This window comes from Rhinolophus sinicus, chromosome 2 (genome assembly GCF_057876585.1).
Source record: "Rhinolophus sinicus isolate RSI-liver-muscle chromosome 2, RSI-T2T, whole genome shotgun sequence".
Classification (NCBI taxonomy): domain Eukaryota; kingdom Metazoa; phylum Chordata; class Mammalia; order Chiroptera; family Rhinolophidae; genus Rhinolophus; species Rhinolophus sinicus.
Genome location: NC_142502.1, coordinates 168,822,684 through 168,841,255, shown reverse-complemented (window position 1 = coordinate 168,841,255; position 18,572 = coordinate 168,822,684). Strand labels below are relative to the sequence as shown.

The window sequence follows — 18,572 nt, the reverse complement described above, 5'->3', positions numbered from 1 at the left end:
AGGAGGGAGGGAGGGAGAGAAGAAGGAAGGAAAGAAGGAAGGGAGGGAGGGAAAAATGTAGAAATTTAGGGATGAGACTACACAGGGCACAGCCTACACTTCCTGAAGTTGGTACAGCCACAGTTGGATTCATGTTTGTACTGCTGTGTTGATGCTGACGAGGAAGCTGGGCTGGTAACTGCGTCTAGCCTCCGTTTCCTTTTCGTATATACTGGGCCCTCTTTCTTCAACTGTTTGATATAACCCAAGTCCCTCCCTAAGTCTTAGATTAACTGTCCTAAGCCTTTAGGCCATAGCACAGCATCACTAAGAAGAGATTTAATTCTGCAATCCAAACATTTAAATCAGCAATCTGTTGTTTGTTCTCTTTTATTTGGAGTCCTATTGAAAATTGTCTCCTGTGATGATAAACATGATATGATGATGATTATGAGGAATATATAAAAATGATGTACATTTTAATACAGAATTTATTTGCTCATTCATATTTGAAATAAAATACATTCAGATAATTTTATGGTTTTCATTAATGACTACTTGAAGGTAGAATTACAAATTATGTGATACAGGTAGGTATGGATTATATAGAAACAGTTTATATTCATGGATGGAAGATAGAATTGCTTATTTAATTAGTTATATTGCCATATTTCCTTATGTCAAACGCACTATTAGATTATAAAATAAACCATCTGTTTAACAGTTGCTCACCAGGAAAGAAAGGAGCACTAATTATACCAATTGTAGTGATTACAAAATAGATCTTCATTAGAAATGTTATAATATAAAAACATATATCGTAGAGTTGAGGAAATGCAGTAATTTTATTTTTTTTAAGAATAACTTTTTTTTAAGGCTTTCTTTTTTTTTAATTGGGGAAGGGTAACAGGACTTTATTGGGGAACAGTGTGTCAATTTTAGTTGTGGAGGGTGCCATTCAGCTTCAAGTTGTTGTCCTTTCAGTCTTAGTTGTGGAGGGCGCAGCTCAGCTCCAGGTCCAGTTGCTGTAGTTGCAGGGGTGGCGCAGCCCACCATCCCTTGCGGGAGTCGAACCAGCAACCTTGTGGTTGAGAGCCCACTGGCCCATGTGGGAATCGAACTGGCAGCCTTTGGAGTTAGGAGCATGGAGCTCTAACCACCTGAGTCACCGGCTCGGCCCGAAATGCAGTAATTTTATTGCCAGTGAGGAGCATAGTATTTCCCTTTGGGCCTTCCCAGATTTTCAATCTGTTATCATGGGGAATAACATAGACTAAAGCTATTGGATTTCAGGGTTTAATAGTCAACAGTTAATCATGAGCAACCCCAATGTGCAAATCAAAAGCAGAGCCTTTGTTCTTTATTGTTCACTTGTATGGGGGAGGTGAGGAAGGAGAATAAATTAAAATATGTATTCACAGAAAACACAAAAACGTGATCAGCATGACTGATAAGAAATATACACTGAATGCTGAATGTGGTGTGTCCCACATATTGGAGATAAATTATGTGCTTTCTTTTTTTTTTTTACATTAAGCATAATACAGCAATTTATTTCAATGCTTAAAATCAATACAAAGGGAAATAAAGATGACAAAATGACACATACTACAACAATGTCATATATTTGATGGTATCAATGAATACACCAGGACGGTGTTAAAGATAGAACCAAATATCCAAAATGTAATACTCATTGGTTTGCTGCTTCAACACAGCACACTTTCGGACAGGTCTAAAAGGTGTCAAAATTAGTAGATGCAAAGTTAATTCTTGCATGTGATTCTAGCTTAAAAGATTTCAGAAAACAGATCTGAAATACCAGTTTTTGTTTTTGTCAGCTGTAATGTCAGGGATATGCAGAACAAGAAAAATTCTATAATACAAGAGACTCCAGGTATATGTCTTAGGTGGTTGGCCTCTGTTGCAAGATTGTACAAGGTTATGTACAAAAAACCTACACTACCGAAATTTCAGGCGTTTGCTAGGTAAACTAGATACAGAGTTTATTACACAGCAAGGGCAACACTAAAAAAAAAATCTATCCTACGTGCACAATGACAATATCATAAGTATCACTTGAATAGTTCTGAAAGACTGTAGCAAATTTCTTGATTCAGTAGAATATTATGAGGTTCAAATGGGACTAAAGTAGAAAAATATTTTAAATTTGGGGCTTGTAAAACAGTTGTATGAGTTGGTACTGGCAACCTGGTACTGGTACACGTATTTTGATTTCAAAAAGAGCTGAATAGGAACATAGAGAATCTTGTCTGAAGATCAGAACTGTTTTGATCACCTGTTTGTCACTGGCAAATAAATAATGTCCCATTGCTAACACTGACGTGTCTCAGGTCTCCTGTGATGGAGGCGAAGGAGTCCCGGGTTGGGAGGAAGAGACTAGGGTTCCTGTCACATCATCACTGTGTAGCTTGGGTGACAGCCTGGGAGAGTTATTATATTCTTAGTTTCCCCATTGGCTTTTCCCACATTCCACTTTGTTAAAGGATCAGATTAGTTTGGAAAGGCCCTCTGCAAATGTGTTACTAATCGTTGGGTATTACAAGCAGGTTGATGCAACACTCTTAGGATGTGTACAAAGGTGAGAGTTCTGAGACACTCTAGAGCTGAGCTGAGCTGTCCGATGTGGTAGCCATCAGCCACACGTGATTGCAATCACTTGAGAGTTGGCTGGTCCATACTGAGATGTGGTGAAGTGTGAAAGTCACCAGATTTCATTGACTGTGTATAAAAAGAATGTATAGTATCTAATTAATAATAATCTATTGATACATGTTATAAATGTATTAGGTTAAGTCATTTAATCTTCTTTTCTGTTTTTTTTTTCTTTTTTTTTACTTTTTTAACTGTGGCTATTAGAAAATTTGTAATTATATGTCTATTTTTAAAATTACGCAAGGCCTGTATGGAAAATGGATGGCCGCCAGGGTGTGCTGTGCTCCTGTCAGTCTTGCCTTTGAAGGGTGCTGGGTCCAGGAGGAAGGGGCTCGTTTTTTCAATGGAGGCTGAGCAGCCGCCCAAAGTTATGTGTGGCTCCCATCAACAGTTGTTGGAGATTGTTGTGCTCTTTCTTGAAATCTTGTAGCTAGAGCTGGGCCTACACTTAGGATGAATTTGAGCATAAACAAGGAAAACTGTTCCTTTGGGCAGATTATTACTTACCAGTTAAGGGATGACCAGTTTAGAGGTAGGCCTTTTAGTCATAGATAATTTCCAGCCTTCTGAAGCTGAAGGGGGTGGGAGCTCTACCCAGCTCCTTTTTACTCCTGATGTCTTCCTTGCTTTAAGTTACTTTCATTGAATTAGAAAAAAAATTTGTCAAGCTTTTTGAGGAAAAATTTGCATAAAATAAATTACACTTAGTTTAAATGTGCAGTTTGATGAGTTTTGCTAGACCCATGTAACTAACACCATAATAAGAATGTAGAACCATTTCCATTATGCCATTAAGTCCACAATACTCCTTTGCAATCAATTTCCCTCCCACTGATCTGCTTTTTGTCACAGATGAGAGCTGTTTCTTCTCTAGACTTTCAAATAAATAGAATCATATAGTATGACTCTTCTGTGTCTGGTTTCTTTCACTTAGCATAATGTTTTGATATTCATCAATATTTTGATACCAATAGTTGGCTCCTGTTTATTGCTAAGTTATCCATTCACCTGTTGGTGAACAATTGAGCTGCTTCTAGTTTTTTGCTATTATGAATAAAGCTGCTTGGAATAGTTTTGTGTAAGTCTTTGTGTGGACATCTGTTTTTAATTCTCATGGGTAAATATCTAGGGATGGAAAGGCTGGGTTATGTGGTAAGTGTATTTTTAACATGTGAGAAACTGCCAGACTGTTTTCCAAAGTGGATGTACCATGTTACATTTCCACCGTCAATGCACTGTTGCTGTACATCCTTGCCAATATTTGATATTGTCAGTCTTTTTAATTTTGCCATTCTAGTGAGTGTGTAGTGGTAGCTCATGGTGATTTATTTTATTTTATTTTATTTTTTATTAGTTTCAGGTGTACAAAACAATGTAATAGTTAGACATTTCACCCCTCACAAAGTGATAACCCCTCTCCCCCAATCTATTACCCCTCTGACATTGTACACAGCTATTACAATTCCTCTGACTATTCCCTGTGCTGTACTCCACATCCTGTGACTATATATATATTAAGTTACAGTTGACATTCATTATTATTCAGCTTCAGCTTCAGGTGTATAGCACAGTGGTCAGGCATCTATACCGTCCATGAAGTGGTCTCCCTAATAAGACAAGTGTCCATCGGATACCCCACAAAATCTTTACAACATTGTTGATTATATTCCCCATGTTGGTGATTTATTTTTTAATTCATTAAAAAACAATTTTATTGAAATGTAACTTACGTGTAGAAAAATTGACCCATTTAATTGCACAGTTTGATGAGATTTGACAAACACACACATCCAGCCATTATAGTCAAGATATAGCCATTACTCTAAGAGTTCCACCATGCCCCTTTGTAGTTAATCCCCCACCAGTCTGGCCCTACATAATTATTGATCTGCTTTCTGTGACTACAGATAGTTGCCTTTTCTAGAATTTCATATGAATGGAATCTTAACACGTTGCGTACGGATCACGAGAATCTTCACGAGGGATTTAAACCCCGCCGTACGCAACGTGATACAGTATGTACTCTTTTGTCTGGTCTCTTTTCCTCAGAATGTATCTGTGTGGTTGCATGTGTCAATAGCTTCTTTTTACTGCTGATTAGAATTCCATTGGATGAATATAAGATCAATCTATGTATCATCTATCTATATCTATCTGTCATCTATCTGTCATCTATCTATCTATCTATCTATCTATCTATCTATCTATCTATCTATCTATCTATCTATCTATCTATCTATCTATCCATCCATCCATCCATCCATCCATCCATCCATCCATCCATCCATCCACCTACCTACCTACCTACCTACCTACCTAACTACCTATCTATCGACAGACATTGGATTGTTTCCAGTTTGGGGCTATTGCAGGTAAAACTGTATATAAATGAACATTTATATACATGTCTTTGTGGAGACATATGTTTTCATTTCTCATGGGTAACTACTTAAATGTGGCATGGATAGCTCACATGGTAAATGGATGTTTATTACAAGAAACTGGCAAACTGTTTTCTGTGGTGGTACCATTTGCCATTTCTACCAGATCCTTGTCAACGTTTAGTATTGTTAGTCTTAAATTTTAATTAATATTTCCCTGTTGACTACCATTGTCCAGGACTTTTTGTGTGCTGATTCGCTATTTGTGTATTTTCTTTTATGAAGTATCCGTACAAATCTTTTGTCTGTTTTTATATTGGGTTGTTTATCCTCGTCTTACTGAGTTTTAAGTATTCTCCATATTCTGATACAAGCCCCTTTTCAGATACTTGTTTTGTAAATATATTCTTTGAGTCTGTAGCTTGGCTTTTCATTTTTTTTTCTCTTTAAATTAAAGTTTATTGGGGCAACAATTGTTAGTAAAGTTACATACATTTCAGGTGTACAATTCTGTAATACATTATCTGTATCTCACGTTGTGTGTTCACCACCCAGATTCATTTTCTTAACAGTGTTTCCAAAGAGGAAGTTTTTAATCTGATGAAATCCGATTTATTAAGTTTTTCTCTGATGGCTCAGGTTTTTTTGTGTCCTAATTAAGGACTCTCTGCCTACCCCAAAGTTGCAAAGCTTTTCTCATAGGATTTCTCCTAGAAGTTTTTTTTACTGTTAGCTTCTACATTAAGGTATGTGATTAATTTTGATTTAATCTTTGTATATGGTATGAGATGGTGTGAGAGTCGTTTTTTTCCTAAATGGGTATCCAATTGTTCCAAAATCATTTATTGAAAAGCCTTTCCAATGTTGAATCACCCGTGCATCTTTGTTGAAAATCATTTGACAACATAATGTGGGTCTGAAATTTTGGACTGTATTCTGTTTCATTCGTCTACAAACATGTCTGTCTTCCGGCCAGTACCACACTGCCTTGGATTTGTAGTTATTCTTAAAATCAAATATTCTATCAAATCCTCGAAGTCTTCAGATTTTATTATTTTTCAAAATGTATTGGCTATTCCAGATGCTGTTGAGAAACAGAGTTGGGAGTTGATGTTTTAGATTAGAATTTAAAGGCAGAGAAGAAAGATCTGGTTTTGAATCCTGGTGCATCAGCAAAGGGGCTTCTGCATAGTAGGCTCAATTAATGTAACTATTATTCCTTATTATTGGTACTGTCAGTACATTCCTGAGGTACAGATGGCACATCCTCCATTTCTATACAGTAAATTGTCCCCAAATACGTGTTTCACAAGAAAGCCTATTGACCACGTGAGACATTGTGTAATTTTAAAAAGGTCATTAATCCGTCCCTAGCAGTCAGTTGCATACAGTCTGTTGAATGAATCACATTTAATTTTTGGTCTAAATATTTTCTTTTGTATTCCACCAGAATCTTGAGCTCAATGATGATACTGTTCTAAATGAGATAAAGTTGGCAGATTGTGAACAGTTTCAGATGCCCGACCTGTGTGCTGAAGAGCTTGCTGTTATCCTTGGAATCTGGTACGTTGACTGACTTGTATACTTTGAACACCTCTCGCGTTGATTCTCTTGTGTTGGGGAAATCTTTATTCAGGAGGTCCCCAGAGTTCTGAATGAAGAGGTTACCTTGTACTACCTATGAAGTTTGGGAGGAGTTGGGCAACCAATTAAAGGTTAGCGATTAGGAATCTCAGGAATCACCAGTGAGTTGGGATACTTATCCTTCCCTTCTTTCAATGAATAGAATTTCTTTGTTTAGCCTTAGCTGGGAATAGACTCTTAATAAAGCGTTTAGGATAAGTGAGAATGGCTCTTTTGACTGCTGAGGATATTTACATTTCAAAGGATAGAATTATTTTTTAATACTATAGAAACTTACGGTGGAAATAGTTTTTCTTTTTATTTTTATATTATTTTCTCTTTTGAAATAATTTCAAATTTGGAAAACTGTTGCAAGTGCAAGGCATTGCAAAGAACTTTTGAGAATCATTTTCCAACATGATACTCTATCACCCCTGAATACTTTAGTATGTGTTTCCAATACGCAGGGTATTTTTGTATAATACATAGCCACAACGTTCATACTTTACTATCATTTAATACTCAGACCCCATTCAACTTTTGCCACATGTCCTAAAATCTCCTTGGTAGCGCAGGAAACAGTCTAGAATATATGTGTTATATTTAGTTATTATGTCTCTTTAGTTTCTGTCAATCTGGAATAGTTACTCCGTTTTGCTTGACTTTCGTGATCTTGACACTTTTGAAACTTTAAACCCAGGTATTTTTGTAGACTTTCCATCAGTTTGAATTTGTCTGATTTAAAAAAAATTATGATTAGATTCACATTATGCATCATTAGCAGAGATATCAGAGAAGGGAAGTTTTGTGGTTCTTACTGCATCCTAGCAGTTTTGATTTGTCTTACGACTGGTGAGATTAACTTTGATCACATGATTCCAGTGGTGTTTGCCAGGCTTCTTCCATGCAGAGTTGTTCTTCTTTACCTTTGTAATTAATATTATTTAGGCAGGTACTTTTTTAGACTATATAAATATCCCATTTCTTAGCTGGAGATTTAGTAATGTTCAAAATAGTATATTTCACAAAGTTTCAATATTGAGGCCAGTTACATTAATAATAGGCAATTTAAAAATATTTGTCTTTTTACACAGTAGAGCTTACACTTTCATGTGCACATCATAGCATTTTTATCTCCTTTACACTAACAGTAGGTTTTCCCTTATACAAAAGTTGAATTAGAGCTCTATAGTCCCCTTTTGTTTAAAAGGGGTCGCATATATAGAATTCTGTTTCTATATCCAAATCTACTGCCCTATCACATTATTTGATTCCAGTGGCAGCTTTTATGCTTACTATTGAAAAATCATTTGTTCAATTCATAATGATGCTTAGTATACAAACAAAATAAGTAGAAGCCATTTATAAGCAATATTATGTGCTAGGAATTATACCAGGTGTTTGCACATTGTCCCTCATTAATGTTCTAACAAGCCTAGAGGTTGTTATTTTTCTCCATTTTTCAAATGGGAAATCAGGGTTCAAATGGCTAAATGACTTGCTCAGAATTACAAAGTAGCAATTAGGGCTTGAATTCAGGTTTTACTGACCCCTAATTCTGAGTTCTCCTTTATGCTGTTTCTTAGAATATTATTTTGGTAAATTCATAATTGTCGATTCATCAGGAAATTAAATCAGACCACATATATATATATACATTCTGTCAGTTGAGCTTTAGCTATATTGAGTTAGACTTCACAGTTGGGAGAGGACAAAAACAAACAAACAAACAAACAAACAAGAAAATGCTTGTTTTCAAATACTGTTTTTCTCCCCCAAATACGATCTTGGTGGAATCTCAGTATACAGAACAGTGAAAAGTGCTGAATGGATTTCATGGGCAGTTAAAATTTCCATTGTTTGGTAGAAACTACTTGATTATATTCTAAATCTTGGAGCATCTGGTGCAGTGTGTAATCCTCTGGCTTACAACATCAGTGAATTGATGATTTGTAGGACGTGAGTGCCATGTGGGTTGTACACAGTGATTTTGTTATACCGCCTGCTCTCGGTGTGATCCCCGTGGCCATTACCGACCCCTGTGAAGAGGGGACTTGGACATCGGGATAGGATGCATTGGTCTGGAAAGCAGACGCAGGGAAGGTGAATTCTTATAGATGGTAGATTGATGAAACAGTGCGGCTAGCTTCTTGCCCTTTGCCTTCGACTCTTGCCCTTCTCTGGCCTCCTGCTTAAGTTTGATTTTACCTGAAGGCCACATGCTGGAACTTGCCCCATGTCTCTTATACCTCGGTGTACTTGATTGCCTTTATGTAAAGTCATTGTGGGAAGAATTCCTTTGATTATAGCAATCGGTCAGTAATTCAGACTAGCAGAATAGGTAAGGAAAGGTAGGTAATTCCTTTAAAAATTAACAGTCTGATTTTCAGGCATGCTTAGTAATCTATCCTAAACCTAAGTCAGTAAGTTAAGGTAAATGGTGGCCTGATTCAGTGATTACGTTGTAATTATTTGTAATGAGCCTGTAATATTTCATTTTTGTTGTATGCTTTAGGCATTGAATTAAGGACTGGAATTTTGTATGTGAGAGATGAATCTTGATCCATTTTGGATGAGGTTCTTACATTGGTTGGACTTTTATGCTCCTGTTCACTCCTCTGAGTCTTAGAACTGAAAGGACCTTAGTGGTTAATTGGATCATCTTGCCAACTGATATGTAATTCCTTTGTGCAGTCAAACTAGAAATGTCTGAGTATATGTTGTATATTTTTTAAACAAAATGATTTCATCATTCTTCTTCCATTCATTTTTTTGTTACCAACACTAAAAATAGGTTCATTTTAAAATTATTATATACATATTTATGCTCCTTATAAAACCCCCAACCAATATTGAAAATTATGAGGATGTGGTACTATTTTGTGGGGTGGTAATTTTCATTTTTAGTGTGAGTAATATTTACGTAGAAAATAATTTATATAATATATAAATGTAAGTTATACAGTGTAATGAGGCTTTCCTTAGCCTGAGGAAGGTGGGGGCTGTGCCCACCTCTGTGAACCCCATAGGTTCTCTTGTTGGTCCCCACGACTGCGTCTGGCTTAAGTTGTTCCTTCCGTGTGGAATCTTACTCGTCATTGACTGTCCAGTCATCTTTCTGGGACCAAACAGGGAGGCATAAGGTGCAAACACAAAGGTTTAGCAAAGTCCCTGAAAGGATCGTCTTATAGACTCTCCTTTCTATGGGGGCAGGTAGAAGGAAACAAAAGGTTAAGCTGTTGCGTGGCTACAGTGTAATAATAAAATGAACCCACCACCCAGTTTAAGAACTAGAAGATTACAAAATCATCAGCCCAATCTGTGTGCGTCTTGCCCATCTCCTCCTTCTGCCTCTCCTCAAAAGGTAGCTGCTCCCTTGAATTTTGTTTGTCATTTTCTTGCCTTTTCAAAAAATATATTTACTCACATTTTTTATACCTCTGAAGTCAATTGCTTCTTTTTGCTCCTTTTTGAGCTTTATGACAGTGGTGTCTTATTATACATAGTCTTCTGTGATTTGCTTTTTTCTCTCATTGTGTTTCTATGATTCATTCATGTTTTATGGGTAGCTGTAATTTACTTTGCAGTATAGCATTCCATTGGATGAATATTTCACAATTTATTAGTCTCCTTTGGACATTTGGATTGTTAACAGATCTTTCCTATTACCTACAATATTACCATGGATATTGTGTATATAATTCCTGGTATACCCGTTCAAGAATTTCTCTGGGTTCTAGTAGCTAGCATGGAATTACTGAGTTCAGGCTATGTGAATGTTCACTTTACAAGATAGTGTTAAAGTGTTTTCCAAAATTATGCTGCCAAATCATACTTGGATCAGCAGGATCTAAGAATTCCCATCATTCTGCTTCTTAGGGAAAAATTAAGAAGTTATCAAGTGATTGTAATAATATTTTAATTTTTTGGCATGAGATTAATAAACAGGAGTTGATGCCATATTAATTCTTTTCATTTTCTTTGTGGAGTGGCACAGACTGTATTTTTTTCCTACTAAATTAATTATGTTGACATTTAGTACACCAGCCACATTCCCCCACACACACACCATTTTTTGCCCCCTTTTTCTGCCTCCATGGAAACACACGGTAGCCCACGGCTGCTCACGCTGGCTGCCAGCCACTCATAATGGCCGCCGGCCACTCATGCTGGCCACCAGCCGCTCCTGGCAGCACACCTGGCAGCACACAGTAGCCCACGGCAGCACACAGCAGCCCCCCTCCAGGAAAAGCCGTTGTTCACAAACTTAGCTGGAGAGGGCGCAGCTCACTGGCCCATGTGGGAATCCAACCGGCAACCTCTGTGTTTAGGAGCATGGCACTCCAACCACCTGAGCCACCTGGCCAGCCCACCAGCCACATTTTGTCAGTGTTTTATTACTTTTGTACTTATCTTTGGCAAACTTATGTCTACATTTGTATATAATGCAATCATATTAAAACGTGCTTTCACGTATAAAATGAGTTTACTTTGCCTTTTAAAAATTATATTTCATTAGTTATAACATGCATTTTAGAAATAATTTACTTTTTATTATTATTTTTTAATTTAAAGCACAAATTTCCAAAAGAATAACCCAGTTCATAAGTTAACTGAAGAGGAGCTACTTGCGTTTACATCGGTGAGTAATGTCTTCTTTCTTTTCATTTTCGTTTTTTTCCTTGTAAATTATTTTGCCTCTGGTATATTCTTGCCTCAGATTGTTCGTTTTGAAACACTGCTGCTTAAGTAAATAAGGGAACAAAAACTCATCATTTTAGTTTGCAAACTGCATCTATCTTGCTACTGATTTAAACATAAGTAGTATTTTTATTTTGTGCTTGCTTGGATTTGTGGGCAGTGACCAAGTATTTCCTGTTCATTGTTTCCAGGGCATCACACATAATAGGTCCTCAATAAATGTTAAATGACTAAATGACTTGACAGAGCAAAAGTTGATATCTTTACTCCAAAGCCACCAAAGTATGCAGCTCTTGAAAGACTGATGGCTACAGTAGAAGACTTCAGGGAGCTCGGAGTGAAACCAAGGGGCATGGCTCATAGAGGCTAAGGACGGAGGTGGTGTCAAGAGCGTGAGGGTGCTTGTCAGCTGTCAACAGCATGGAGTAGTCAGGAGAAGAGGCTGTGGGCTTTGATAATTAGGGGCGTGTTGCTTGTCTCTAGGACAGTTTCTGTGGAATATATGGGTAGTCACCTCATTACAGAGACTTAAGGAGGGACGAGGGTGTAAGAAAGTAAAGTTGATAAAGGTCACAGTTGGAAAAGAATGGCAATAAAAAAGGAAAGGTGTAATAGAGGCTTGAGGGTTTGAGATCAAAGAGGGCTTTTCAAGAAGAGAAAGGTCATAGAGCAAGGGGTCAGCCAGTATCTTTTTAGCTTTGTGGAGAAAAAGAAAATATGCATGTATCTTTAATGAACACAAATTGCTTAAGATACATAATTTTTTCAAAGGCATTTTTATATCATTAGGAATCAAGTTAGAATTCTGATGTTTTCTTCCTTTGTTATTTTTCAGATAAAGCAAAAATTAAGTACTTTTATGTGGTAGAAAGAAAAGCTTGCTTACTTTGTACTGTAGCATACCTTTTGCAAGTTACTGTTTTCTACATAGCGTTTTGGAATTGGTTGGATGTTAATCCTTTGAGTACTCTGGGCGCCTCTTTTATTTTCCCACTTCTTAGAAATCTTTGATGTTTATCATTATAGCATGTCTGTGTTTAAGTTACTATGTGGAAATGTCTCTAGTTATTCGTTACATATGCTGTCAGGAATTTGACAACTAAAATGTTACAAACATTTAAAAAATATATACATGAAAAAATTATTATTTACCTTCCATTTATTCATGCAACTAGTATCTGTTGAGTACTTAATATATACCAGGCATATGCTGGTTGGTCACTGGGGATATAGCAGTAAACAGTCTTTTCCCTCTTGGAGTTTTCATCAATTTACATTCTTGTGGGGGAAGTACACAGTAGACAAAGAGAGAAATAGGTGTTTAATAGAAGTGTGCTGGGTAGTGTAAAACAGGGTAAGGTAATAAGAATGGGGACCGAAATGGCTGTTTCAGACAAGGTGGTGGGGAAGGTGACCTTGAACTCAGGTCTGCATGAAGAGAGGCACAGGGAAGGATGTGGGGGTCTGGAATGGTGGTGAAGTGTAGGGAAGTACAGAGTTGGATGGGGACAAGTGTCTAGATGATAAATGCCTGGGTTTCTTCTGATGAAGGAGGTAAACAGATGTAGCATATATAGGAAGTGTTCCTCCTGACTTCTCACGGGTCAGTAGTAGCATCTTCTAGGGACTGGTCTCATAAGCAGTTTATTATGGGATGTATGTTATCCACAGTTACCTGAAATGACACTAGAATACTCTATGTACATTCAAACAGTTAATTTTTTTAAGCTTTCAAATGAGTGGGGGTATATAGCTTCCTTTTTTAAAAACCTTTCTTTTGTAATTCTTTTCTTTTTTAGAAATTTATTTTCCCATTCTTATTCCTCTGTGTTGTGAGGTACTGCTGAAGTAATCAACTCAGATAACTTCTGGTGGCGTTACGTTAACTCATTCCTCCTCGCTTGCAGTGAAGGTCATAAATTCAACTGCTGTACTTTCCCCAAGAGCTTTATAATACATAATTTTTTTGCTCTCTCTCCTCCTCCAGCTCTCTTCCAAATCAGACTGACCTGAGGACTGATCTCTTTTTGGAGGAGAGCTGTTTGATGACAGTGCTTCATAGCGCTAGGCCCAACTCTGCTAAAGAGATGAGTTTGTTAATCTCAAGTAAATCTTTAATTGGTAAGAAATAGGGCGAGGAACTTACATGTGAGGAGGGCTTTTAGGAGGCCTCTGTACTGTGGACTCTACACCCCATTCTATTTTCTAATCCCAAAGAGAGCACACACAATATACCAGAAAAACCCAAATCAGCCCTCGTCAACTTTTCCTTTTATCTACCGGTGCTTCGTCTTATCCCTTCTTTGTGCATGATATTACATCAGATAATAAGATGAATTGGAAGTGGCCCCTGGTTTTAATGAAGAATTTCATTGAGAGTTATATCCTGTGTAACTCTATATCCTGTATATAAATATCCTTTATTTGTAGCCTGTATAACTCCAAAAGAGTATTTGAAGCCAGAGGGAACACTTTTAGGTGTTACCCCACTTCTGAATTCTTGAATTTTTGTCTGTGCTTCTTTTTTTAACAAGAATATATTTGGGCTTATAAGTATTTATATGTATGTCTTCTCTTCCCCATAAGGCTTTAAACTCCCAGTTTTACAGACTGGGCTCCGTTCTTTGGGTCTTCGCAAGGCCTGGTACTGTGCTTCAGTGCTTTACTTGTAACTGTTGCTCACATGTATGCAGAATAAGAATGAATGAAATATGCTAGAAATCCAGACAGGCTTTATTTCTGTCCTGCAGCGTGGTGCTGCGTTGTTCCACTTAGATCTGTAATTTAGGTAGCATTACTTTAACCTGGTGTACCACCCCGTGTATCCTCACCTAGTGGTAAGGGTAACCACTTACTTCACCTTTCTTTTCTGTAAAATGGGGGAAGGAGTGGTGTGCCCCTCCCTGAGCACTGAAAACTTGTTTTGAGGATGAGATTACAGAACGCCTATGAAAGTATTTCAGTGAAACTAGAGGCTAGTGCACCCACAGCCTTCAGTGAGGAGCCAGGCCATCTGGTCATTGGCTTGTAGGGAAATATTCCTGTTTTCCAGGAATAGGATTTTTTAAGTGCATAAGACCTGTTTGGAATTGGGTATATAGATGTGGGAGAGAGGAGCCGAGAGGAAAGACAGCCTTCTCTGTCTTGCTGGGCATCCATTTCCCTGCTCTGGCAGCAGTGTTGGTAGCCTGCGACTGGGGTTGTCAACTACTGAGGCTGTCAGGTGGCTTCCTTTGCTGATCGAAGAGCAAATATGGTAGAAGCCTTAATGCTCCTACCAGAGGGCTGTAAGCCCCTGGAGGGAGAGGGACTGTGGTTATTGGACATTTGGTAAATAGTTATTGAGCAAACAGACGAATGGTGTATTGGTCCTGAATTTCATTTAATTTTAGTCAACTGTCTTAAAGTTTACTAAAATGATGGTGAAGTCTCTTTTTGCCAGAAAATTTTGCCAGTGTTTTCACGTTAGTACAGCATGTTGAACTATATGTGAGATATATTGAGAAAATGTTTTAATTCAGAAGTTTGTCATAAAAGGAATACTTTCCTCTTTTTAAAGTTGTCATTAGGTAGTGCTATTTCTGAGATATTATATCCGCACATTTCAGGAAAGCTGAATGAGTCATAGTGAAAATAACCTATATTGTTTAAGAGAACCTTTATGTTGTATTGACCTGATAATTTAAAATTAACTGTGGTATCTACGTTATTTCCTTTCAGATGAGCCTGGTCAGTAATGCTTATAATTTCCTCTCATTGTTGAAAATGGGAACAATTTAGTTCATTCAGACAGGTGTCTCAGTTTTAACTGGCAAAAGTTGCTTAAGTGTGAATTGATGTTGGCAGCCTGCCTTCTGACTGTCTGCCTGAAACCCCAAGGTCTCTGTAAATGAAAAATGGAAAAAGACCTTTGGAAGTTGCACATTATATTATATGTATTTTCTCTTTCTGCTATTAATTTAAAGCTATTTAATAAATACTTATTTATGAACATAAAGTAATTTGTTAGCCATTTTTACAGATTAAAATGATCACCTATTTTCTAGGGCATACTCACATCTTAATTTTTTAAGATAGGCGATATAACTTTGTGAGATACTTCTGATATTTAGTTTGTATTAGCATTACATGATGATATGTTCTAGTCAGTATGACAGCTCAGGATTTTTATTTTCTTTCTGGTTTGACTATTTGTCTCCCAAAATGTTACTCTGTACGTTTTAATTTAGTAGGCATTCATTGATAATGAACCTTGTAGCTACTCGGTTATTACTTGGTAATTTTTAAAGAAACAGGAGAAAGGTATATGTTATTTTTTGTATCCATTTGTGCATTGACTGTTAAAAAGCAGGGGCTTAATAAATATTTGTTGATTGGAGTTGAACTGAGTTACTTGTAAATACCTTATTTCAGGAATAGAATGAGTAATAGGACTTGTGGGATCCTACAAGACTCTTTTCTTACCACCATCTACTTTGGAAATTGCTACTTCCTTCTTCACAGTTAACTGCCTTAAGGTTAATGATTATTTGTGGGTGGACTTTTAGTCATGTTGAAGTAACTGGTACTGAATTTAAACTCATTGTAAACATCAACAATACTGCACAAACTACAAGGTCTGACAATTAACTTCGCAAACTTGTTGCAATGATGTTGCTAACCTTTTTTGATATCAGGGGTTTATTCATTATGAATTTGTACCAACTGGACAAATAGTTAACCAAGTTTACTGTTTGCAAGTGCTGAAAATGAAAAGGCTGCGTGTAAAAGTTAGATGACCTGAACTTTTCAACAATTCATGGCTCTTACATCACAACAATGCACCAACTCACACGGCACTGTCTGTTAGGGAGTTTTTAGCCAGTAAACAAATAACTGTATTGGAACACCCTCCCTACTCACCTGATCTGGCCCCCAATGACTTCTTCCTTTACCTGAAGATAAAGGAAATATTGAAAGGACATTTGATGACATTCAGGACATCAAGGGTAATACGATGACAGCTCTGATGGCCATTCCAGAAAAAGAGTTCCAAAATTGCTTTGAACGGTGGACTAGGTGCTGGCATTGGTGCATAGCTTCCCAAGGGGAGTACTTTGAAGGTGACCGTAGTGATACTCAGCAATGAGGTATGTAGCACTTTTTCTAGGATGAGTTCACGAACTTCATTAAGATCTGACCCAGATCTTACTGTGTAGACTTTAGTTGGGGTGAGTTTTGACTCTTAGCATCTAACACAGATTGTGGATATTAGAATGTGTGTTGAATTTTCCCCCCTCAGCCTTAAGAGTCAACATACAGAACAAACAGAGGGATAGTGAAGATAAATATAAAATCTTAAGAGTTCATAGGGCAGAAAACGTGTGTAGATAATAGCGTAGTAATTGACATCTAAAAATGAGGTATTAATATATGATTTCAAGCAACTTCTGTTGATGGATATAAAAATAGTAGAATTTAGTCATTTTAAATCTGTGAATGCCATTTTTCGTAGTGTCTATATCAGTCCTGGAGATTAAACTATTGGTTGTGTGGACAAATGTTAACACTTGGGTGAAGGGTATACAGGAATTCTTTGTATTAGTCTTGCAACTTTTCTGAAAGAGAAAATAAGCTTGAAAATAAAAAGTTAAAGGGAAAAAAAGAACCCTCGGGCACGAAACTATACAGAAAATGAGCAAAGCCTATCATTGCCTCATGGCTAGATAACCATTCCTGTTTTGGGTGGAAGATGTAAGTGGGTTGCTCAGGCAACCGTTAAACTTCTGTCAATCTGCCTGTGTCTCTTACTGAGTTTCAGCCTTGTGTCTTGCCCCATATTGTCTTTAGTAACAGAGGAGATAGGGAGAAGTTATAAAGTGAACCTAAAGACATAGATTAAAATAAAAGAAAGAAGGGGAACCATGGACTGGAGATCAGAGGCTTTCACTCCTGGCAGTATGGCAGACAGGGTGCTCTGAGAGCCTACCTGCTGCAGAACAATTAAATCCATGGAAAGGACACACTTGTTAAGACATTGCTAGTCTCAAAAAATATAGAGAAGATGTCTAAAGAGTCTTCCCACCTGACTTAAGTACATACATACATGCACAGACACACAAAAAGAAATCAGCAGCTGGGGTCAGGGTCAGACATGATTGGCAGGGTGCTGGGGCTTTGACAGGCAGTGTGAGGGATGGAGTTACCTGAAGTTACAGCACTTTCAGAACTTCCCCCCTGAGCCAAGACCCTGGAGAAGGTCTGAAGTGATCCTAAATTCCTGGTGCTGCCTGGCTGTGGCAGCAGACACCATCTCTAATACCAAAATAAAATTGAGCAGTGAGCTCACAATTAAATATCAACCAACAGAAGAGAAGGCGAGCCACCATGATGGAGAGTCAACAAAAACACCAAATAATGGATTAAGGGACAAGTTGTAGTTTTCTGATACGGAAGAGCTGTGTACGAATGTTTAAGGAAATACAGGATGGATTCACAAAGATACCTGAAAATCTTCTGTTCTTAGACTTTTATGTTTTGGAGGAAAAATGTAACTTTTGGAAATGATTTGAAATTAAAAAGATTGAAAAAAAATGTAATCTATGCTTATCCACACCAGAGAGATCTTGTAAAACACCCAAGAAGTTGTGAATCACAGGGTATTCCAGAAATTCCAGTCTTAGAAATATACTTAGGAAGCTCTTTCATCGGCACCAGTAGATCTGTATAAGAATGTTTAATATTAGCAGTGTTTGTAACGGCAAAGAAACTGGAAACGCTTTAAAAGTTTGTTGATAGGAGAATCGATAAATAAATAGTCATATATCACCCTTGTGAAATAGCATACAATAGTGAAGTGAAAATAAATGACCTATAGCTATGAGCAATAACCAGGATAAGTTTTATAAATATAATAAGTTAGAAAACCAGTCACAGACTCACAGGTGTTTATGTTATTATATGAGGTCAATTAAGTTTGCAAACTTATACTAGAAAAAAATGCTACATGCCTCATTGTTGAATATCACTACTGTCACCTTTGAAATACTCCCCTTGGGAAACCATGCACCGATGCCAGTGCCTAGTCCACCCTTCAAAGCAATTTTGGAACTCTTTTTCTCAAATGGCCATCAGAGCTGTCATCGTATTACCCTTGATGTCCTGAATGTCATCAAAATGTCTTCCTTTCAATATTTCCTTTATCTTCAGGTAAAGAAAGAAGTCACTGGGGGC

General features: G+C 37.3%; 1 protein-coding gene across 2 annotated transcripts in view; it reads left to right on the top strand.

The window, feature by feature from the left end:
- Positions 1 to 18,572, top strand: part of TTC27 (tetratricopeptide repeat domain 27) — a 142,462-nt gene that overhangs the window by 29,445 nt on the left and 94,445 nt on the right. For both annotated transcript variants that reach the window (XM_019741708.3, XM_074331880.2), the window contains 2 exons: positions 6,487 to 6,599; positions 11,235 to 11,301. In XM_019741708.3, the coding sequence (XP_019597267.3) occupies positions 6,487 to 6,599; positions 11,235 to 11,301 (180 nt within the window). The remainder of the gene's footprint in view (positions 1 to 6,486; positions 6,600 to 11,234; positions 11,302 to 18,572) is intronic.